The sequence below is a fragment of the Gopherus flavomarginatus genome, chromosome 10 (assembly GCF_025201925.1).
Source record: "Gopherus flavomarginatus isolate rGopFla2 chromosome 10, rGopFla2.mat.asm, whole genome shotgun sequence".
NCBI lineage: Eukaryota > Metazoa > Chordata > Testudines > Testudinidae > Gopherus > Gopherus flavomarginatus.
Window position 1 is genome coordinate 80,738,806 of NC_066626.1, and position 24,086 is coordinate 80,762,891.

General features: G+C 59.3%; 1 protein-coding gene across 1 annotated transcript in view; it reads left to right on the forward strand.

Annotated features, from left to right (window-relative positions):
• Nucleotides 1-12,587, forward strand: part of WNT6 (Wnt family member 6) — a 28,644-nt gene extending 16,057 nt beyond the window's left edge. The window contains exons 2-4 of the mRNA XM_050917137.1: nucleotides 5,379-5,599; nucleotides 10,352-10,653; nucleotides 12,126-12,587. Of these exons, the coding sequence (XP_050773094.1) occupies nucleotides 5,379-5,599; nucleotides 10,352-10,653; nucleotides 12,126-12,587 (985 nt within the window). The remainder of the gene's footprint in view (nucleotides 1-5,378; nucleotides 5,600-10,351; nucleotides 10,654-12,125) is intronic.
• The last annotated feature ends 11,499 nt before the right edge of the window (nucleotides 12,588-24,086 follow it).

The following is a 24,086-nucleotide window of genomic DNA, read 5'->3' on the forward strand; positions in this document are numbered from 1 at the left end:
AGTCGGGGGTCCCCCCATGCCCGTTTCCATGTTGGACCCCGGGCTGCTGCTTGGTGTGGAACAGGCACCATGATTCCAAGCTGCCACACCTGGCTTACTCCACCCACCCCCATCCCGAAGAGCCTCCTGTCCTGACCCTCAGAGGAGGCGAATCAATAATAAATGGTCCCTGAGCCCTCCCCCTTGGGCAGCCCTGGTACCAGGAGCCGGAAGGCCGGGCTGATCCCTCCCGCTCACACACACCCGGGCTGCAGCATCCCTTGACCTTGTCGCTGGAGGCGATGCTGGGGTATAGGAAGGCTAGCCTGGGAGTGGGGAGGAACTTGGAGAGCAGCCAGAGGGCTTCCCGGGGGGGGCTTTATCGTCGGGCAAGGTCGTTCAGCTCTTCTCCCACAAGGTAAACAGAGAACAGCCCCTGCTGCAAAAGCACCTCCCTCCCCCAGGGAGGAGACATTCCAAGAATGTGCGGCACGCTGCAGCCCGCCCCGGGCACTGCCACCCTGGGCTGGGGCTGAGACGCCGTGGAATCAAGAGCTGGGCCTGCTCTGCTGGGAGGTAGAAGTGCCCGCCCCTGGCACATTGTATTAGCACCTTGGTGCCCGTGCACACCCGGTGAGACACAGCCCCTGCCCCGAAGAGCTCATGAGCTAAAAAAAACCAGACAGGCAGAGAGTGGGAGGGGAAACTGAGGCACAGAGTGGGGCTAGGACTTGCCACAGGCAGAGCGGGGACTTTTGCTGATACTCAGCCTGGTACAGTAGCCATTGAGCCAGGCTGCCATGTAGCATGCCCTGCTTGCTGCTTTGCCCTGGCAAAGGGCCTGGCAGGCAGCGTGTCTGAGCACGTGGCCTGGCACAGCTCTGCCAAGAGAGGCGGGGCCAGATGTGGATCTCAGCAATGCTGGGGTAAATCCAGGGCACTGCTATGAGCGAGTCTTGATCCGTGATCCAGTCACAGACCAGCGTGCCAGGTGCTGTTTGGACCCAGAACAAGGAGAACTGCACTGCAGTGACTCTGGAGTGTCACAGTGAGAACAGGATCAGGCCCTCGCAGGCTGCTTTCCTCTTGAGATCGTGGGGGAAGCTGAGGCAGAGTCATTCCTGGTGTAAAGTGGTGTGACCTGGGAGGACTGAATCATAGACTCATAGACTTTAAGGTCAGAAGGGAGCATTATGATCATCTCAGTCTGACCTGCTGCACAACGCAGGCCGCAGAATCTCACCCACCCACTCCTGGAACAAACCCCTAACCTGTGTCTGAGCCACTGAAGTCCTCAAATCGTGGTTTAAAGACCTCAAGGTGCAGAGAATCCTCCAGCAAGTAACCCGTGCCCCATACTGCAGAGGCAGGTCAAAAACTTCCAGGGCCTCTGCCAATCTGCCCTGGAGGAAAATTCTTTCCCGACCCCAAATATGGCGATCAGCTAAACCCTGAGCATGTGGGCAAGACTCACCAGCCAGCACTCAGGAAAGAATTCTCTGTAGTAGCTCAGATCCCATCCCATCTAACATCCCATTACAGATCATTGGGCTTATTTACCTGCTGATAATCAAAGATGAATTAATCGCCAGAATTAGGCTGTCCCATCCTACCATCCCCTCCATAAACTTACCAAGCTTAGTCTTGAAGCCAGATATGTCTTTTGCCCCCACTACTCCCCTTGGAAGGCTGTTCCAGAACTTCACTCCTCTAATGGTTAGAAACCTTCATCTAATTTCAAGTCTAAACTTCCTGATGGTCAGTTTATACCCATTTGGTTTTGTGTCCACATTGGTACTAAGCTTAAATAATTCCTCTCCCTCCCTGGTATTTATCCCTCTGATATATTTATAAAGAGCAATCATATCTCCCCTCAGCCTTCTTTTGGCTAGACTAAACAAGCCAAGCTCTTTGAGTCTCCTTTCATAAGACAGGTTTTCCATTCCTCAGATCATCCTAGTAGCCCGTCTCTGAACCTGTTCCAGTTTGAATTCATCCTTCTTAAACATGGGAAGACCAGAACTGCACACAGTATTCCAGATGAGGTCTCACCAGCGCCTTGTATAATGGTACTAACACCTCCTTATCTCTACTGGAAATACCTCGCCTGATGCATCCCAAGACCACATTAGCTTTTTTCACGGCCATATCACATTGGCGGCTTAAAGTCATTCTATGATCAACCAATACTCCGAGGTCCTTCTCCTCCTCTGTTACTTCCAACTGATGCGTCCCCAATTTATAACCAAAATTCTTGTTATTAATCCCTAAATGCATGACCTTGCCCTTTCCACTATTAAATTTCATCCTATTACTATTACTCCAGTTTACAAGGTCATCCAGATCTTCCTGTAGGATAGCCCAGTCCTTCTCTGTGTTAGCAATACCTCCCAGCTTTGTGTCATCTGCAGACTTTATTAGCACATTCCTGCTTTTTGTGCCAAGGTCAGTAATAAAAAGATTAAATAAGATTGGTCCCAAAACCGATCCCTGAGGAACTTCACTAGTAACCTCCTTCCAGCCTGACAGTTCACGTTTCAGTACGACCCGTTGTCATCTTCCCTTTAACCAGTTCCTTGTCCACCTTTCAATTTTCATATTGATCCCCATCTTTTCCAATTTAACTAATAATTCCCCATGTGGGACCGTGTCAAATGCCTTACTGAAATCGAGGTAAATTAGATCCACTGCATTTCCTTTGTCTAAATAGTCTGTCACCTTCTCAAAGAAGGAGATCAGGTTGGTTTGGCACGATCTACCTTTTGTAAAACCATGTTGTATTTTGTCCCAATTACCATTGACCTCAATGTCCTTGACTACTTTCTCCTTCAAAATTTTTCCCAAGACCTTACATACTACAGATGTCAAACTAACAGGCCTATGGTTACTTGGATCACCTTCTTCCCCTTTCTTAAAGATAGGAACTATGTTAGCAATTCTCCAGTCGTACGGTACAACCCCGGAGTTTACGGATTCATTAAAAATTCTTGCTAATGGGCTTGTAATTTCATGTGCCAGTTCCTTTAATATTCTTGGATGAAGATTATCTGGGCCCTCTGATTTTGTCCCATTAAGCTGTTCAAGTTTGACTTCTGTCTCAGATGTGGTAATATCCACCTCCATATCCTCATTCCCATTTGTCATCCTTCCATTACCCCTAAGCTCCCCATTAGCCTTATTAAAGACTGAGGCAAAGTATTTATTTAGATATTGGGCCATGCCTAGGTTATCCTTAACCTCCTTTCCATCCTCAGTGTTTAGCGGTCCCACTTCTTCTTTCTTTGTTTTCTTCTTATTTATATGGCTATAGAACCTTTTACAATTGGTTTTAATTCCTTTGCAAGGTCCAACTCTACACGGCTTTTGGCCTTTCTCACTTTATCCCTACATGTTCTGACCTCACTAAGGTAGCTTTCCTTCCTAATCCCTCCCATCTTCCACTCCTTGTAGGCTTTCTACTTTTTCTTAATCACCTCTCTGAGATGCTTGCTCATCCATCTTGGTCTACAACTCCTGCCTATGATTTTTTCCCCCTTTTTTGGGATGCAGGCTTCTGATAGTTTCTGCAACTTTGACTTGAAGTAATTCCAGGCCTCCTCCACCTTTAGATCCACAAGTTCTTCAGTCCAATCCACTTCCCTAACTAATTTCCTTAATTCTTTAAAGTTAGCCCTTGAGAAGTCAAAAACCCTAGTCCCAGATCTGTTTTTGTTTATCCTTCCATCTAGTTTGAACTGAATTAGCTCATGATCGCCCGAACCAAGGTGTCCCCTACAACCCTTTCTTCTATGAGGTCCTCACTACTCACCAAAACCAAATCTAAAATGGCATCCCCTCTTGTTGGTTCAGCAACTACTTGGTGAAGGAATCCATCAGCTATCGCATCCAGGAACATCTGAGCCCATGTCTGGTGGGCCAGGAGAGCCCAAAACCACAAGGGTGTCCTGATAAGGCGGAGCTGGGAAGTATTTTCACGTGTACAAAATACACCAGCCACACAACAGTCCCTCTCCCCTCCTCAGCCCTCCCATGCCTCTTCCCCCCCAAACTGAGCAGTATCAGAGGGGGGAGCCCTATCTCCCGGGGTTACAATGGCCATGCAATAGTCGCTGATATTTCTAGTGTATCTGTCACTCCTCCCCACATCTACTCGACCCACTAACAGGCAGAAACACAGCAGCATCTGCCTCCACTCACCTCACCCACCAAAGAAAGGCAACCACCTCTGGAGTGGAGTCCGGCAGCTGGTCAGCGTGCAGAGACACTACACAGGAGCATAGGGCAGGAGTGGCAGAGGAATTCAGCGGCCAGCTGACCCTGCAGGACAGGGGCAGATTAGAAATCAGTGAGTGATTTTTATCTCGCTTACCCCAGGGCTCTGCCCTCAGCCCGGTGCCCCCTAGTGCTATGCTGGGGCCCTGGCGTCAGCATGAGCCAGAGAGGAAAGTGCCTCCTACTGCCTCACGCCCTGCACTCTCTGGAGCTGCCTCCCGCCCCTAGTTCTGGCACTGGAGTAAGCTGCACAGAGGCAGGGCCCTCCTTTGCCCCTTGTGTCTCTCGGGGCCCGTTCCGGAGCTGAGCTGGGCTCAGGGGCCAGGGGCTGGGCGCTTGGCCAGTCCTGCCTTTGGCACAGCAGGCTGGGAGGGGCTGCTGAGGGACCTTGCAGGGCCGGGCTCCCACACCCTGTCCTGCAGCTCCCCCAGTGCATCGAGAGTTGCCCCGGCAGGGCCCTGGAGGCTCCATCCCATCTTGGGCACCTGGGTGCCAGGATCCCTGGAGAGACCGGGCGGACCCTCAGCTCCGCCTCCCCTTCTCTCCAGTGAGCCCAGCGCCTGGAGGGGAGCAGCGACTGCGACCAGCCCAGGCTGCCCCAAGGGAAAGACGGGAGCTGGCTGACATGCCCTCCCTTGCCATCGCCACCCCCTCCCCGCCTCAGTCTAGGGGGCTCAGGGTCCCTCTGGGCTCTTGGCTGCCCGCGGGTACCCAAATGGCACCAGTAGCGCCCGCCGTCGCTGGGGGAGGAGGTGGCTCTCCTCGCTGTCCCATGAGGCCCTGGCCGTGTGCTGTGGGAGAAGAGGGCTCAGGGGGTGGCTCAGGGAGGGGGGACCCAGCACAGACAGCCCCACGGCAAGAGGCACAGAGACGACGTAGATGGGGCGGCTGGGCCGGCGGGTGACATGGTACAAGCCACGAGCGGGCACCCTGGGCAGGCTCTCGGAGGGGAGGGCAGGCTGGGGGGGAGGGCGTGCCCCACACAAGGGCATCAGGCACAGGGCACAGGGCCTGCGCCAGCCAGCTGGGAGCCAGTCCCCAGTGCTCCACCTGCGGTCAGGGTTCCCAGCGGGCCCCAGTGCCCCAGCGCCCCAGCGCTGGCTTCCTCCACTCTCTTCTTCCTCCAGGGCAGTGGGCAGCCCCCTGGTCATGGACCCCAACAGCATCTGCCGGAAAACCAAGCGCCTGGCGGGGAAGCAGGCGGAGCTGTGCCAGACGGAACCCGACATCGTCCAGGAGGTGGCCAAGGGCGCCAGGCTGGGCGTGCGGGAGTGCCAGTACCAGTTCCGCTTCCGCCGCTGGAACTGCACCAGCCACAGCAAGTCCTTCGGCAAGATCCTGCAGCAGGGTAAGGCCGGGGGGCCAAGCAATCCCTGGGGCCAGGCTCCACCCCGGAACCCTGAGCTCCCCGAAGCGGGGGAGGCTGGCTGGTTTGGAGCAATAAGGACCCTAGCCTGGCCTCCTAGGCTGCTCCCGTCCACCTCCTCTCCCGGGGTCAGGGCAGTCCCTGCTCAGCCAGGCAGAGTGTCTCTGCACAGCTGATCAGCTGCCGGAATCCACCCCAGAGGTGGTTGCCTTTCCTTGGTGGGTGAGATGAGTGCAAGCAGTTGCTGCCGTGTTTCTACCCCCTCCAGTGGGCGGGTGCTAAGGCTGCTGCCCCCCAGGAGGACAGCGAGGCCCCTGCCTTCTGCTCAAAGCCCTGCCAGAGCCGGGAAGAAGCTGCCGAAGCCCATCCCCGCAGCACTGCCCCTCTCGGCCGGCCGAGGGAGATTAACCGACCTCCCTGCGCCCGCTCCCCTGGGTGAGAGCCAGGCCGCGGCACAGGCCCCCGGGGGCGCAGCAGGGCCGAAGGTTTACTGCCGGGACATGTCTTCCCGTGTTGTAATGAACCAATTACCCATGCTCCCAGCCACCGTGGGCTTAATAAAGCTCAAGAATGCCTCCGCGTCTGGCAGTGATTTACTGCGCCCCGAGGAGACGTGTCCCCCCCCGACGCCACTCCCTGCATGCGCCTGCGCCTAGGGCACCGGGGGCGGGGGAGGCTTGCAAATAGCTGGCACGCAGCCTACGGGAGAGGGGCACGGGGGTAGAGGGGGCTGGCAGGGGGCCGGGGGGAATCTGCCCTGGGGAGGGGAGACTGGGATGGGCAGTGGGGGTTAGGGACATAGTTTCACTCCTGCCATTGGCTGGTGCCTGGCCCAGCTGTAGCCAAGTCTGTCCCACCAGCCTTTCGCCCCCATAGTCCTGGTGTCATGTAGGTCGCAACATGGGCCGTGATCCCCAGAAGGCACCGGATGGCAGGACCTGGGGGTTGCTTGCCCCCTGCCATGCTGTGCTGACCTGGCCCAGTAGGGCCTGGTTGGCCTTCTGGTGTGTGTCAGGCTTGTCCAAGCACATGTGGGACTCCCCCCCATGCCATCCTAGGTGACACCAGAACCCCCAACCTGTGCCCAGCTGGGGGGGCCACAAGGGGATTTAGTGCCCCCTGGCTGCAGCTCAGCAGTCACCCACACTGGCCATACTGCCAGGAACTAGCGAATGTGCAGGTTCATGTCCAGCCACTGCCCTCTACTGGTGGGACTCAGTGCTTCCATTGTGTGTCATAAGCCCTGTAGTGCTACAAGCTAATGGGGATGCTCCTTTAGTTGCAGTAGTTTGGGTCACCTGGGTTTTAGGGACAGACTCTTTTTAACTTGACTGGGTGCTGGCCCAGGCAGGGCGGTGTTCCCTGCTGTCTCTGAGAATGTCCCGAGGGTCTTAGGGGCACCACAGTGACACCCTGGGCCGCAATGGAGACGCCATGTCCCAGAACACAGTGCAGCTGGTCTGCCTGGATCAACATGGAGCATTGCATGCTGGGAGCTGTCACCTTCATAAGCCGCAGCAGCACGTCTGGGCTACCCCACCTAGCAAACAACCAGCCTGTCCCTACAGCCTGGTGTGCCCAATGAGACGCCTGCCTTCCTTTTGGGCTCTGGCTGCTGCAAAGGGGCTGGGGCATCCTGCATGTGTTTGGAGCGGCTCCCTGCCCTGGAGACGCTTATCCGAGCAAGGTCAGCGCCCAGGGTTCTCAGGTGATGCCCATTCCCACCCGCCCTGCGGCCAGTACGTTCTCCAAGGGAGGCGTGCGCTGTCCCAGGGTACAGGAAAGACCCGGCCCACAGGCGTCAGGGCGCTAAACGTGCCAATGACCCCACTTTGTAAGGCCAGGCCGGCTCTGGTTCTGACTTGACGTGATGAATGCTTGGCTTGGACAGCCACTGTCTGCACCACACGGCCTCACCTGGCCACAGCCCCAAGCCAGCAGCCCTCCCCTCCCATGGGCTCTTTTAGGAAGCAGTGAGGGGCAGCAGCTTGTGCTGTGACCCTCACGCCAGCCCTGCGGGGGCCGTGGATCTGCCTTAGGACAGGGAACAGAAGGAGGAACCTGCCCTGCTCTCCTGCCCTGCCATGGTCTCCCAAGGGGAGAGGTGGGAGCCGAGTCCCACACACCAGCTTTCCCACCTGGAATGGGGTTCTCCTGTTGGTAGGACCATGGATCTGCAGCTCTGGGGGCTGTGGTGATGCCAGGGCTCTACCCTGGAGGACGGGGAATGTCCCAGCTCAGAAGGATGAGAAATGCCAGCTCAGGACTCCTGGATGGGGCCCTGTGGGACCAGCTTGGCTGAGCTCCCCACAACTCCTTCATCCAGTCCCGGGCGGCTGGTGGAGCTAGTGCCTAGCATTAGAGACACAGCCAGTGTTGATGGCACGCCGTCAAGCGATGGAGAACCCAGCCCAGGCCGGGGCCAGGAGGTCCAATGGGTAACTTCTGTCCCCGTTAAACATTTGTACCTTACGTCTACTCTGAGTCACTCTAGCATCAGCTACTGGGTCTCCTTAGCCCGTCATCTGCTAGATCAAAGCACCATCAGCTGTCAGAGATCGGGCAAGTCCTTCTGAACGCTGATCAGTCACCGCTCAGCCTTCTCCTGGGTACCTCGCCAGGTGGAGCCGGCGCAGCTCTCGCTCTCGGGCCTCCTGGGTGCCCTTTTCCGAGCCCTTTCCCATGCGGTGCCGTCCTGGATGTGGGGCCTCAAGGTGGGTCCTGGGCTGGCTGAGGTCGCACATGGAGGTGATGCTGGCTCTGAGATGCCTTCCCTACGTGCATGGCCGAAGCTCATGCTTGCCCTTCTGGATGCAGAGCGCGCCGAGGGGAGCTCACCAGGACGCCTGGTCCTGTGCAGAGTCGCTGCACTGAGGGGTCCGCCCCACGCCGGAGCTAGGTTCTGCATTAGCAGGCGCAGGCCCGGAGCTTTGGCCGTATGAGACGGCACAGCAGAGATGAAGCCGCAAGCATAGGCAGCTTGGTGTCTGGAAACCAGTGAGGGGAAATCTCCTGCTTTGAGAACAGCAGAGTCTGGGGGGTCTGATCTTCTTGGGCGACTGCTGCTGTGTGCTCTGTGCCCAGATGCCACGGTGACAGGCCCACTGCAAATGCATCCGCTAGGCAGGTCAACTCCATCGCCACATCCTCTCCCCTGGCTCCCACCACCCCATACCGCCAGCCTGCACCCGCCAGAGCAGTGACCCTCCTTGCCCGCTCTCTTGTCTCTGAGCACATCACCTTTAGCCCAGGGCTGGTCTCTCCCTGGGCATCTGGGCAGCGCCCAGCCTGCCGGGGGCAGCTATCCTGAGCGAGGACCCAGACTCCCCTGCAGTGCCCCCTTCTGCCAGGCCCCACAGCCCCGCTGGGGCCAGGCGTTGGGTTCCAGCATGGACTGCAAGGGAGCCCTGGGGCAGGGGGAGGGCTGGGGGCCCTCCTGAGCACTGGATGGGCCCCAGACCCTGTGGTAAGTGCTGCAGCGCTGGAGCCGCGGCCGATGGGCTGACGCTGCTCGAATCGCTCGCTGGGGCTGCTGCAGCAGGTCCGGGCAGGGGAAGGATGCTTGGAATTCGTGTCCCGGAGCAGAGACGGGGAGAACACACTCATAATAAAGAATCTCGCAGGGCAGAGGCTGGTGCCGGGAGCGTGGTGGGGGGTGTGAACACCCCAGCGTCACCCCACGGGGACGCACTGGGCAGGGCAGCCTAGCACGTGCCTCAGGATGGGGAGATGGGCCCCAGTGGGGCCTCCCCAGCTCCGTCACCTCCCAGCCAGCCCCCACTTGGACTCTCAGACTTAGCAGCTCTGGGGCAGGGGGGATCTCCTGGCGCCCCCTGAGGGCTCAGAGGCGCCGCTGACATGGTGCTGACAGGGAGACAGGTTACCATGGTGAGCTACTTGCCTCTGCCCTCTACTGGCTGCAGTCAGAGCAGCTCAGCTGTGGGTCAAAGGCCCTTTACTGCTCGTAACTCATGGGGAGTCGCCTTTAGCTCCAGGTGGGGGCCCATGCTTTCGGGGGCTCAGGGAGTTGGGGCAGGAGAGCAAGAGATGCGTCGATTCCTGTGGTTGAGGTGCTGCGCAAGGGGACGGCCTCTGGCGACTCTGATCTCTGCCCCCTCTCGTTGATTCCAGAAGGTGCCCCTGGGGTGGGGGATGAGGTGAACCCTCCTCGGAGGGACTTGGGGGGGGGGCTGTGCTGGGAGATTGAAGGGAACCTGGCCAGGCTGGACAAGCTGCAGTGTCCTCCCTGCTGCCAGCCTGTCTTAGTGCAACCCGCCTTGCAGCCCCAGCCCTTAGTCACTCTCCCAGCCTGCCCCATGGCCCCCGCCCCCGGAGGTCTGAGTGTGACCAGTGAGCCCCCGTGCAGAACATGGCGGGAGTGTTAAATTCTCCAAGCCCCTTTCTCCCAGCAGAACCTTCTGCATCCCAGGCACAGGGACCCGCCCCCGGTGACAGGAGACAAACAGCCACCTCTGGGGTGGGACAGGGTACCCGATGAACAGCCCGTGGAGCCTGGGTCAGGAAGGGGAGATGCCAGGACAGGGGTGGGAGGGTTAGAGTGGCATTGCCCAAGACGGGAGGTGTGGTCACACCCCAGCCCCTGGGAAAATCCCCCCACAGTGGTCCTCCCCCAGCCAGTGCCCCCTGCAGCACAGCAATCCCTAGTGTTGCTGGCCGGCAGGTTGCCCCCACAGCCCTGGGGGTCACTGGATGATGCTGCTTCCCCCCCTGCAGATATCCGGGAGACGGCTTTCGTCTACGCCATCACCGCAGCTGGCGTGAGCCACGCCGTCACCCAGGCCTGCAGCATGGGCGAGCTGCTGCAGTGCAGCTGTGAGGTGACGCGGAGCCGGGCGCCCCCGCTGCCCACGGCTGGCCCAGGCGCCGAGGGCTCCTCCTGGGAGTGGGGCGGCTGCGGGGATGATGTGGACTTCGGCTACGAGAAGTCCCGGCAGTTCATGGACGCCAAGCGGAAGAAGGGCAAGAGCGACATCCGCACCCTCATCGACCTGCACAACAATGAGGCCGGGCGCCTGGTAATGCCCATCCCAGCCCCCCACCCCCGTCCTCCCCACCCAATGGGCAGGACACCTGCCAACCACACTCCCCCCCGCCCTGCCACCTCTGGGCCATCCCAGCCCCCATCCCCCATCCTCCCCACCCCCACCCGACAGGCAGGGCACCTGCCAACCACACTCCCCCTTGCCCTGCCACCTCTGGGCCGGCCCAGCCCCCCTCCCCCGTCCTCCCCACCCTGTCCTCCAGTGCTGCCCCTCAGGCACAGCCACATGCTGCCCGCCAAGCCTGCACCATGTATCATGTCATGGAGTCCCCGGGCGCTGCTCTGGAACTGCTCCCCACCAAGCCAGGCAGGACTCTGGGGAGCCTCCTCTCCCTCGGAGCAGACTGTCTCCAGGGCAAGAAGCTCACACGGCTTCACCTCCCTGGTCTCTCCTTGGAGCATTCAGCATCCTCTGCCCCTCCGTGCGCTTCCCACAGTGAGCCCGCCCCAGCGGGGTCCTGGGGGGGCCACAGGGTCCTGCCCCCCCACTTCGCAGTCAGACGTGACTCTCAGCCAGCCAGTAACACAGAGGTTTATTCAATGACAGGAACAGGGTCTAAAACAGAGCTTGTAGATACAGCGAACCAGACCCCTCGGCCGGGTCCATTCTAGGGGGCAGTGAACCAGACCCCCCACGTCTGCACTTCACTCCTCGACCCCAGCCAGCTCCAGACTAACAACCCCCTCCAGCCCCTCCTCTCTGCTTACTTCCTTTCCCGGGCCAGGAGGTCACCTGATCTCTTTGTCTCCAACACCTTCAGCTGGCACCTTTGCAGGGGGGGCCCAGACCATCAGTTGCTAGGAGACAGAGTGCCAGGCATTTAGGTGCACTGGCCCTTTGCTCTGCCAGATACTTAAGAACTGCCATGGGGACACTGAGGCACCAACACAGTATTCAGAGCAAACATTAAGAACATTCCTCATTCGTCACATACCACACCTAGGTGCTCCTTTGCTTGACACTCGCCAGCACACACCCACCTTCACCCCCTTCCCTGACAATTCCCTCCCCCATCACCTTGCCCCCCGGCAGGGTTCCTGCTCCGGCCTGGAAAACGTGCCACCCGCCCCAGTTCTGACCTCCCCAGATCTGCTCTGGCCCTTGTTGCAGAGCCCAGCTCACCAAGCCCCATGCTCCTGCCCGGGCACTGTCCACTCCTGAGCTCTCCCTGGCCTGCTTCCTATTCCCAGCCACGCCGCGGCCCAGCTTTGGTGGGCAGTGGTCCAGTCTCTGCTGGGCGGAGGCTGGTGAGGTCAAGTCCCCTTACGGGGGGCTGCCCCCCGCAGACACTCCTGAACCCCCCCACTGACAGCATCCGGTGTACTCCTGTCTCCTTCCGGGGGGCTGGGATCCGGTGGGGTTGGAGAAGAGGCTCTGGGCAGAGGACCCCAGTGTGGGGCGGGGGGCTGCGGCCTGGCCCCGCTGAGCAGCCCTGTCTCCCCCAGGCGGTGCGAGGCTACATGCGGACGGAGTGCAAGTGCCACGGCCTGTCGGGCTCCTGCACTCTGCACACCTGCTGGAAGAAGATGCCCCACTTCCGCGAGGTGGGCGACCGCCTGCTGGAGCGGTTCAACGGGGCCTTCAAGGTGATGGGGGCCAATGACGGGAAGACGCTTCTCCCCGTGGGCCGCAGCATCAAGCCCCCCGACCGTCAGGATCTCGTCTACTCGGCCGACTCGCCCGACTTCTGCATGGCCAACCGCAAGACGGGCTCGCCGGGCACACGGGGCCGGGTGTGCAACAGCACCGCCCCAGACGTGAGCGGCTGCGACCTGCTGTGCTGTGGGCGTGGGCACCGGGCTGAGACCGTGGTGCTGGAGGAGAACTGCCTGTGCCGCTTCCACTGGTGCTGCGTGGTGCAGTGCCGGAAGTGCCGCGTGCACCAGGAGCTCAGCCTCTGCCTCTGAGCCCGCCGGGGAGCCACCCCCGGCCCCGGCCCCGGGCTGCCCGGCAGCTCCCTCTCTCCTGGACGCAGGCGCTGGGGGAGGGTCTCTGGGGAGAGCCCCTGGGGAGAAGCTTTGCTGTGCCCTGCCCTGCCGGCCAGGGGCACCGAGGCCTGGGGGCCAGGCTGGGCCATGGGGTGATGCTCACAGACTCAGTGGGGATGAGGCCGGACTCCCTCACTAGTGAACCTGAATCAGGCCAGGATGGCACCCGGGCTGCCCCTGCCCCGTTGCCTCCTCAAGCCCCCGCGGCCACTGGGCCAGGGGCTCTGTGGGCATGGGGGTGACATTAATAAAGCTATTTAAACACAGTCCTGCCCCCTTTCCTGGAGCAGGGCTTTTGCCACACCCCAGAAGGGGATGCTGACGGGGGAGCAGCCAGCCACGGCCGTGCCCACACGGGGACCTTGTCTGGGGGCACCCAGACATCACCACACTCCACAGAGGAGATTTGTTCAGGGCCTCGCCGGTTCATGAACTCCACATACACTTGATCCAGCCCACTTCTGCCCAGGCTCCTGGGCATGGCTGCCCCCCTGCATCTCACTCGAGCTGATTAGTCCCGGGGGCTCTGCCCCCCCCCCGCGGCCTTGCTGAGCCCCAAGCCACAGGGGGGCATGCGGGGGTACCATGCTGCAGGAAGTAGCGCTGAACAGTCAGTAGGGGGCGCTCTCTGCTCTGATGCGGCATGGACCCGACACGCCGCTCAAGGTGCATCTGTCGCTCGCAGCAAACAATTCAGGCCCTTTCTCTTTAACGAGCCCACGCCACAGCTCCCAGGTGCCAAGCTGCTCACTCCGGGGCCTGGCTAATTTCCGATGGGGGGTGATCGCCGGTACCCCTCCAGCCAAGGAGCTCCCTTGAGCTCTGCTGCACTGAGGTGGGAATCCAGGCAAAGCAACTTGCTCGAAGGCAGCCCGGAGAGTTTGCGACAGCCAGGAGAGGAGCCAGGCCTGGACCCGGGTGAGATTTTTCAGACCCATCGATCGTTCAAGGAGAAAATGCTCTTTCTGGTCATCCGAGACTGTCTAAAAACAGCCAGCGGAAGTGGCACACCCCTCCCCCCGCCCCCTTGATAACTGCCAGCCCCGCCGCTAGGGCACTCCGGGTACATCCACGTTACAATGAGATGCCCATGACTGGACGGTGCCAGCTGACTCAGGCTGGCAGGGCTCGGCCTTAGGGCAGTAAAGCTGCAGCACAGATGTCCAGGCTCCGGGACCCTCCCCCCTCGTGGGGGATTTTCTGACCCTTCCCCAAATTCTGGCCAATTTCAGATTTGGTTTGATGTGAACCAACGCTGGTTTGTCACGATTTTTGCTGGCCCTGCCCCCACCTGCCCCACTCAGCCATTCGCCTGGCTCTGCCTGGGCATCAGGACCCAGCTGGCAGTGGCTGGTACTGTCCCATGTGCTCCGGGCTCGCGCGTGGGAGGGTCACGCTCCTGCCCCACCTGACGGGGAGTGATCTGGGCTCGAGGGGCAGCAGGGACTGGGCAGTGGAGCAGAGATGGGCCAGCTGGCTGAGGCACTGAGTTCCGCAGGCTAATTAAACCCCTGCAGAAAGGGGCTTCCTTCCAGCAGGGGCGGCTAGTCAGGGTGTAGTCTCTTGGGGGGCACTGCAGGGGCACTGGAGCTGCCTCCCGCCAGCAACGCACAGCTCTGCTAGGCTCTTCGTGTCACACTCGCCCCCTGCCCATGAGGGGAGCACCCAGGTGAATGGTTAACACTGCCGGGAGAGGGCTGGCGTGGGAGCCACAAGCTGTGCCAGCTCTGGCCCTACAGCTTGTCGGGGAAGAACGGACAGCGCCTGCCTCTGTCTGCCCAGAGCCGCTGCTTGGAACGAGGTGGGAAAGGAAGAGCCATGGACGACTGGAGTGAACACCTGGTATTGTGTGTGTGTGCACATGTGTGTGTTCCTGCATGTGTGTGAGTGCCTCTGTATGTGTGTGTGCACACACGTGTGTATTCCTGCGTGTGTACATGTGTGTGCCTCTGTATGTGTGCGCACACACGTGTATTCCTGCATGTGCTTGCACATGTGTGAGTGCCTCTGTATGTGTGTGCACATGTGTGTATTCCTACATGTGTGTGCACGTGTGAGTGCCTCTGTATGTGTGTGCACATGTGTGTATGTGCCTCTGTATGTGTGTGCACACATTTGTATTCCTGCATGTGTGTGCACGTGTGTGAGTGCCTCTGTATGTGTGCACACACATGTATTCCTGCATGCATGTGCACATGTGTAGCTCTGTATGCATGTGCACACACGTGTGTATTCCTGCATGTGTGTGCACGTGTGTAAGTGCCTCTGTATGTGTGTGCACACACGTGTATTCCTGCATGTGTACACAATTATGTGTGTCTCTGTATGTGTGTGTGCACGCCTGTATATTCCTGCATGTGCATGCGTGTGTGTGTGTGCGCGCGCGCGCAACCGTGTGTGTGTGTGTGTGTGCGCGCTCGCGCAACCGTGTGTGTGTGTGTGTATTACTGTGAATTCCTGTGTGTGCTGCCCTGTCCCCTAGGGCAAGGGGAGCAAGCTGACTGCAGAGCACGGGTGGAATGGGTTTGACGGGTCTCCGGCTCCTGTTGCTAGTGGCTGTTTGACTGACTCACTAACCCACAAGTCCTTCAGCCAGCGGGCCTGTCTGTGTTCAAGAGGAGCCCAGAGCTGGGCTAGCAAAAGGACCTGTGGGTCAGGATTGAGGGTCACCAGCTGGGGCTGATGGAGGGAGTGAGGGGCTGGGCCCTGCCCTATATTTGGCTTGTGCCATGGCCCTGCTAAAATGCAGCCACCTCTGGAGGTGCGGCAGCTACACCTGGGGGTTCAGTCTCCGTGGCCCGTCCGCTCTCTGGCCAGCTAGCACCAGATAGTGGCTGCTTTGGGGAGTCCGACAGAGCCCAGCTTCAGGGTGGGGCGGGGGGAGCTGGAGCCCAGCGTGGCACCAGAGCAAAGCCGGGGTGCCCTCGACCTGCCAGAGCGTCCCCAGGGTGGCTGCACATTCTTTTGTCCTCCCTGCAGCATCCTGGGGGTCTCCATAGTAAACCCCCCCCCCCCCCCGATTCCAGCTGCTTTGGGGTGGTGGGGGTGGGGGATGCTCAGCCAGCTGCCCATGCACGTCCCTTTCTGGCCAGCAGAGGGAGCCCTGGGCCGATGAAATAGGCCAGCAGGCAGGGGAGGGGGGCACCCTAGGGACTTTCCCTCCTTCTCCCCCCCAAGTGGGGTAATTCACCCCAGCGTGGTGTGTCCACCGGCTGCAGCCCCTGCCCGAGCTCCCTGTCCAGGGCTGGCCCCTCGACGCACAGCCCCTCCGCGAACCCGCCTCTGAGCGGGTTGCACCCAAGTGCCACTGCTCCCGCTCCAGCTGCCTGCATGGTGCCGTGGTGCTGCCTGGCAGAGGGACGGGTGCCCAGAGCAAACACCCAGGGTCGGGGGCTCGCTCGTGCCACCAGCTGAGTCGCCTCCGGGCAGGAGCTTCCCTAGAGCTGCTGGCTATTAGAGTTCCTCCGTTCACTCGTGGGGGAAAGGCCAGTGCTTTGGTCCAGAGGGTCGGGCATGCGGCCCCTGCTGACGATCTGTGGTGGGCCAGGTTGTGATCTCACGCTAGCCCAAAGCTGGCCTTACTTCAGGTTTACACCAGCGTAACTGAGATCAGAGTCTGGCCCCACGAATCTGACACAGCGGATGCTACGTGGGCAGGTGAGCAACGCTTCGAAATCCTTACTTCCGAATGAAGCTCATTTCCTGCGGTTAAGTTGTATGTGCCCTCCTGCAGGCAGTGAAATAGCTCCCCCCGGTCACTGTGTGTGTGTGAGTGTGTGTGTGCGTGCGTCCGTGTGTGTGTGTGTGAGTGTGCGTGCATCTGTGTGTGTGCACATCTGTGTGTGTGTGCGTGCGCGCATCCGCATCTGTGTGTGTGTGAATGTGCGTCCATGTATGTGTGTGTGTGTGTGCGCACGTGCCATGTGTGTGCGTGTGTGTGCGTCCGCATCTGTGTGTGTCTGTGAGCGTGTGTGTGCTTGCGTCGTTGTTGCTCTTTAGCGGAATGCTCCGTGGCTCAGATCACATTGTGAAACCTCCAGCATCAGCCCCGGGGACAACAGAGAAGCTACTCGCATTATGATTTTTTTTTTAAATCTATAACGTGAGGATCTTCACTCGCCTTTCAATTGCCCAGCCTCTAAAACCACTGGACAGATTATTTTAATCAAACTTTCAGGGAAAAAATTCCCCTTTGGCCTGAGACCAGAGATGGGATATTTGAGAAGAAGACAAAGGAGACATTTTAAGAAAGTTTGGAGTAAATGAAAAAGGGGGCCGATGCCGGGAAAGGCGTCTGAAAAATAGAGATCCTAATCTGTCCTCCGAGGAGACAGGAACTGAAGCTGCTGGCAGAGCCCCCTCAGAAAGGGTACAATAGACGATTCGCTTAAAGGGGAATCGCTGCCTTTCCGGCTCAAACAAAGAAATGAACAAAGTGGAGAGGGGGTCAGAGAAGAGCCTCAGAAATGATCAGGGGGCTGGAGATGGTATTAGGAGGGCAGGTTTAACCCTGACTCAGCAAAGGATTAGGCACGTGCTCAAGTACCTTGCTGAATTGGGCCCTAAAAGAGCAAAATCTGCCTGAGTTGGCTGAGCGCTGGCGCTGGGGGGAGCTGGCCCAGAGAGCAGATGTTTGGGGGGCGTTACCAGCAAGCCGGACGCTGTGCAGAGGCCTAGCTAGGAGCAACACGTGGCAGGAGATTGGCAAAGGGAACCTGGAGGCCGAGCCTCAGGGCAAGGGCTGGAGAATGAAATGCACGAGGCTGCGCCCTGTGTCCCATCCCCTGGGACCTGATACTAGACTGGGCGAGGTGCTAGAAATGGGGGCTGATCTTACCCTCGGGGGGCAGGTTTTCAATGTGCTGAGTTCTTCTGACGGTCTGGTCTGGGGAGAGATGGAGGTGGTTTCCATCTCCAATCCCTGGGATTCTCTGCTTGGAACCCATGTCCGGTCCCTCTGCGGCCTGAGGGGTTAAAGGTCCCTGGGATAAACCTCAGCTGCTGCCGGCACTGGTGAGGTGGCTGGTTCCTACGGCAAGGCAGCCAGCAGCGCTGTGTCTGGCTCACTCTGCATGGCTTCGATTAACAGCAAAGCTATTTCCCTAGCACAAGGAGACGTCTCCCGGCAGCCCAGCCCCCAGCAGCGCTGCAGCTGGACACCAGGACCGCAGCTAAGCTCCCAGAAGCCAAGCCTGGCTCAGATCCTCGTTGTCTTCCAGCTCGGCCGCAGGGGAGAGCTCCTGCTAGCTGGGAAAGTGTCTCCTTGGAATGCATCAGACTGTGGGACCGGCCTGGCCCCAGTCCCCACTTAGTCACTATGGCCAGGGTCAGAGCAGAGAGGTTGAGTCATTGCAATAGCCCTCCCAATCCCCCCAGTAAAATCTGGCTGCTCCCTCAGGATTGGGAGTTTGCCGGAGAAGCCCCCAGGCGAAGCTTTCAGGCCCTGTATGGGAATAATCATGTGCTGGGTCTATGGCGTCTTTCCTAAGGACCTCAGAGGGTGTTCGAGCCGGACGGCCGACATGCCCACAGCGCTGAGATGCAGCCGTCTCTAGGGCAGAGCAGCAGCTGTTTGACAGCCACACGGCAACGGTTCTAACTGTTCAGGGCAGGAACAGAAACCTCAAGGGCAAGGTTCAGCCGAGATTTGGCCAGGACCTCAGGGTTAAAACCCCCTGGGCAAATGGCCCAGCCGGGGCCACGGGGCAGCCCCTCAGGGCAGTTCATGGCTGCCTAGGAGACCACCTGACGCAGCATCCAGAGTTTTCTGAGTACTCCCCAGTGACCAGGCCTGACCCCGTTGAGTGCACAAGTGCTGTGTCGCTCCCAGCTCAGCCCCACAAGCCTGTCGGACGGAACGAGAAGAGCCCTGGTGTGTAGTAACCGGGCCATGCACTAACTGTGTGACTGTCAATCAGCTGCCGTGTCCCGCCCCAGAGGGGGCTGCATTTCCATGCTAGGTGGCGCGAGCTACAGTTTGTAGCGCTTGGCGTGCAAGGCGCTATGGAAACGGAGGTTCGTGTTGGCCAATCAGGACTCCTGGCCTGGCCTCCTGACATCCTCAGCCCGAGGAAGGCCAGAGAACCAGGCACGGTGATTGGCTGGTGGCAAGGTCACATGATTGATTATCAGTACAAAAGCCGGGCGGCTGGGTTACTTCTGCTGCAGACCTGCGGAAAGAGGCTCCGTCCCTGCCCTGTGCAGCCCACATACAGCTGGATGTTGGAGTCTAGGGCCTGGGGGGGGGCAGGACATCCCCAGCCCTTCACTGAATTAACACAGCAATGCGCCCTGCTTGGTACCCGCGTGCCATCTGCAGCCCAGGGCCTGCCTGCCGTCTGTCTCGTCCCCTGGGCTGCCCTTCTCGTTCTCTCCTGGTTCCCCATCCTTCGACCGGGCCAGCTGGGCCCTGTGCCCCCACGCTGGCCCTCGGGCTGGGCTGAGTAACGGCCTGGGAGGAGCCACCGTAGTCCTTTTTTAAAACGCCAGGTTATTTTTCCTTCTCGGAGAAGCATGTGCTAGAGGGGGTGGGGTTCCCCGGGGGAAGCTCCAGACACTTCCTCAGCCAGCCAGCAGGGCTCACTCCAGACACGGTTCTGCTCCCCGCCGGCCAGATCTGGAACTGGGAACTGATGCCAGGTGCCTGGCCTGGCCTCGCCAGCTATGACCGCAGGGCTGCTGAGCCTTTCCCCTTGCGAATGACTTAGGGAGGCTGTGTGGGCTGGTGGCCAGCGCAGAGGGCCAGGGAGCCAGGCTAAAGCCCCCGGGGGTCTGATCACCACAGCCCAAAGCAGGAGTGCCCCAAAACACAGATGATGGGGCTTAGCTGAGCATCCCTGGGGAAAGTGGCGATGTAAGGTGGCAGATGCTGATTTTGGCTCCCCAGGCATCAATTCAGAGCAGCTGCCTTGAAGTCTCTGGGATTGCTCCGGATTTACCTGGGGTACCTGAGATCAGACCCTGAGATCAGCGGGGCCCTGAACGGGGGTGGAGGGGCAGGGGTGGTTGGGTACCTTGCACCAATCTGGCACTGAACAGGGGGTGCAAAGTGAATGTAACTCACACACCTGGAGAAGGGGGTACAGCAGGAAAACTGGGGGTAAGGGGAATCAGCCCCCCATTCTATCCCAGACCCTCTGTTAGTTCATGCTCTGTGACCCCTTTATCCCCTTGGCATCTCTGTTACACTCTGTTGGAACGTCAGCTGTTTGCACCACTTTGTCCATCACACCAGCTTTCCAACCCCAGGTGTGGGTCTCACCCCACTGTTCAGGTTGCCAGTGAGTGCGACCCAGAGATTTCCCTGGGAACTGGCCCTTCTGCCCCAGGTTCTGAATACGACCCACATCAGAACATGAGTCAGGTCTCCTGGGCTTTTCTCCCAGCTCTGGGAGGGGAGTGGGTTCTAGTGGTTAAAGCAGTGGGGGGCTAGGAGCCCAGCCTCCTGGTTCTATCCCCAGCTCTAGGAAGGAGTGGGGTCTAGCGGTTAGAGCAGGGGACTGGGCACCAGGATTCCTGGGTTCTCTGCCCTGGCTCTGGGAGGGCAGTGTGGTCCAGTGGTTAGAGCAGGGGGGGCGCTGGGAGCCACCACCCCTGGGCTCTGTCCAGGAGTTATGGCCATGCTTTCTAAACCCATTAAAGTACAAATCAGTCTCCTGCAAAAGACCCCTACTTTCGCATTACTGAAATGGTCAGACCCAAAGAATAACTTCTTGGGATCTGATTCCTTGTGCAGGCAGGGATGTGTTATTGATATGGCAAATCACTTGGTGTGGTTTACTGCAGGGCAGGAAATAGATTCCCCGCTGCTGATCATGCCTGACTGCGGGATGGTCTCCGTCCCGGAAGGGCCAGAACCAGATTAACACAACCTGGACACATTGCTAGCAGAACATACACATTGTTCAGAGTTACAAGTCCCAAGCCACAAACATGCTGGTGCCTTTGCCAAACAGAAAGCTGACTGTGGGTGTATTGTGGTGACTGTTGTTGTGGAAGGAGGAGATGTGCCAGCCCAGAAACAGTGCTCTTATCCCGATCAGCCTCACCCCACATAGCCAAGACTATTAAGTCTTTCCTGGCACAGGGAGTCCTACATTAATGTACTTCCCCAGCCAATTCCCCGCTCTGGCTTGTTAAGAAGCCAGATGGCTCTTGGTGTCTCACAATTGATTACAGACGCCTAAATCAGGTCACACCTTCTTGTGCCCCTATGGTGGCCAGGACACCAGACCTCATGAAGTCTGCATGGTTCACAGTTCTAGACATCAGTAACAGCGTTTGGACCCTGCCCATGGCCTGGGATTCACAATACGGATTTGCATTTCGTTTCCAGGGGGCCCAACACTCCTGGACTCGATTGCCCCAGAGCTACAAAACCAGTCCCACATTGGTCCACGCCCAGATGCGGCAGGTACTGGCACAATTTTCTGAACCCTCTGTTTTGTTCCAGGACATAGGTGACCTTTGTCTAGCAACTTGCCCCAAGGAAGAGCATTCGGAGAAGCTGGATGAGCTCCTGCAAATTCTGAAAGCAGCAGGTTTAAAGTGTAATCCTGTCACGGTGCGGTTCGTGCACCCCCGGGTCTCTTTCTCGGGTCTCACCTTGACAAAATTGGGTCGAACTCCATCACAGCAAAGGTGGAGGCAGTCCCAAAGTTGCAATTACCGGAGGACCCAGCTGCGTGAAGATTCTTTTTGGGTTTGACTGGGTTCCACCAGGATTTCATTCCCCATTTTGCTTCCACAGCAGGTCCTTTGTATCGACTGCTCAAGAAGAGTGTTAAATGGGAATGGACTGAGCAGCACGCGGACCCAGTGGCCCAGCTGAAACAGGCCACCGTCAAGGCTCCGGTGTTGATCGGTCCAAATCATGAGATCACCTGGAGGTGGCGGTGAGTGTCAATGTGTTAGCGGCTGTTGCCTCCCAAGAGATGCATGGGAAGATCAGACTCGTGGCCTGTGCCTCACATTGAATGTCTCCAGGGGAGCTCAAATACCACAACCATGAGTTCTTATTGGCCACTAGTTGGGCCGTACAACATTTTGCTTTTGCTTTGTTTCCACAAGGGAAGGATATTGCAGTGACACCTGTCAGGACACCGTCTCTGCTACCAACTGCCCTATTGTAACAAGGGGACCCCCATGTTTGTCCAGACACGGACGAACAGAGTCCAAGGGGGGTGGTAGAGAGAAAGTTTTTCCTACCTTTGTTCCAGGAGAAAGATTCCTTCAAAGGATACCACTTCCGTGTGGATGAGTCGAGTTATTATGATCAAGGGAAACCATGCACAGGATTCAGAATCGATGTCATTCCTCCCGAAGGAAGGAGGAATACCTTGTGTGATAGACCCAGGCCAGTTGGGAATAGCAGAGTAGTACAAGGGAGATATACTGGCCACTGGATTAACAGTTTTCTGTTCCCTGAGTGACCAGAGCAGGGGCTGCTCCAGGGAGAACACCTCACTCCAATTAACCTGCTATGAGTCAGGTGAGGCTGTTAAGCACCTGACTCTAATTAAGGCCCCTCTGACGCTATAAAAGGGCTCACTCCAGTTAGGCCAAAGGGAGCCAGAGGAGAGGAAGTGCGTGCGAGGGAGGAACTGGGAGCAAGAGGCGTGCAAGAAGCTGAGAGTGAGTAGGCATCCTGCTGAAAGACTGAGAAGTACAAGCATTATCAGACACCAGGAGGAAGGGCCTGTGGTGAGGACAAAGAAGGTGTTTGGAGGAGGCCATGGGGAAGTAGCCCAGGGAGTTGTAGCTGTCATGCTGCTGTTATAGGAGGCACTATAGACAGCTGCAATCCACAGGGCCCTGGGCTGGAACCTGGAGTAGAGAGTGGGCCCGGGTTCCCCCCAAAGCTCCCAACTCCTGATCAGACACAGGAGGAATTGACCTGGACTGTGCCTTCTACCAGAGGGGAAGGTCTCTGGGATGTTTCCCGACCCACAGGGTGAATCTCTGAGGTGAGCAAAGCCACCAATAAGTGCAAGACCCACCAACAGGGCCGGCTTTAGGCCAATTCACCCGATTCCCAGGAATCGGGCCCTGCGCCTAAGAGGGCTCAGCGCCTTAGATATATTTTTTTTAAACTTACCCCGGGTCCCTGGCTGCGATCTGCTCAGGGGTCTTCCGTGGTCCCGCTCCCTTGAGCGAAGCGCAGGCAGGAGCGCGGCAAGCCCCGCTCTCCCGGCTGGAGCCGCGGCAAGCCCCACGGCCCCGCTGTCCCGGCTGGAGTCCCGGCTGGAGCCCCGGCAAGCCCCGCGGCCGGAGTCCCGGCTGGAGCCCCGGCAAGCCCCGCGGCCCCGCTCTCCCGGCTGGAGTCCCGGCAAGCCCCGCGGCCCCGCTGGAGTCCCAGCTGGAGTCCCGGCAAGCCCCGTGGCCCCGCTGTCCCGGCTGGAGTCCCAGCTGGAGCCCCGGCAAGCCCCGCGGCCCCGCTCTCCCGGCTGGAGTCCCGGCAAGCCCCGCGGCCCCGCTGGAGTCCCAGCTGGAGTCCCGGCAAGCCCCGCGGTCCCGGCTGGAGTCCCAGCTGGAGCCCCGGCAAGCCCCGCGGCCCCGCTGTCCCGGCTGGAGTCCCAGCTGGAGCCCCGGCAAGCCCCGCGGCCCCGCTGTCCCGGCTGGAGTCCCAGCTGGAGCCCCGGCAAGCCCCGCGGCCCCGCTCTCCCGGCTGGAGTCCCGGCTGGAGCCCCGGCAAGCCCCGCGGCCCCGCTCTCCCGGCTGGAGTCCCGGCAAGCCCCGCGGTCCCGGCTGGAGCCCCGGCCGGAGCGCAGCAAGCCCCACTCTCTCGGCTGGAGCCCCGGCCAGAGCGCAGCAAGCCCCGAGGCCCTGGTCTCCCGGCTGGAGCTCCAGGCCTTTAAATAGCCTCCAGAGCCCTGGGGTAGTGAGGGCCTCTGGGTACTATTTAAAGGGTCAGGGCTCCGGCTGCCTGCCTCTGCCACCCCGGTCCTTTAAACAGCCGCCAAAGCTCCGCCACCCCCATGCATTCCCCAGGGCTCCCGCGACTATTTAAAAGGTCTAGGGCAGGGCAGAAGCTGGGGAGCCCCGGGCCCTTTAAATAGCCCCCAAAGCCCTGGGATAGCAGGGAGCTTGGGGGCTATTTAAAGGGCTGGGGCTCCAGCTGCCTCTGCTGCACCACCTGTCCTGCCCACACCAGCTCCGCTCCCCCTGCCTGCAGCCAGCTCTGCACCCCGTGCCCACAGCCAGTCCCTGTCAAACCCCCTGCCGTGTCTCCAGTCAACTCCTGCCACACACCCCTGTGCCCTACCCAAAGCCAGCCAGCCCCCACACACTGCTGCCCGCACCAGCCCTGCACACTCTGCCCTGTCTCCAGCCAACCCCTGCTGCACCCCCCTGCCTGAAGCCAGCCAGTCTCTGCCTCTGTCTCCAGCCCTGCCAACCCCTGCTGCATCCCCCCGCGGC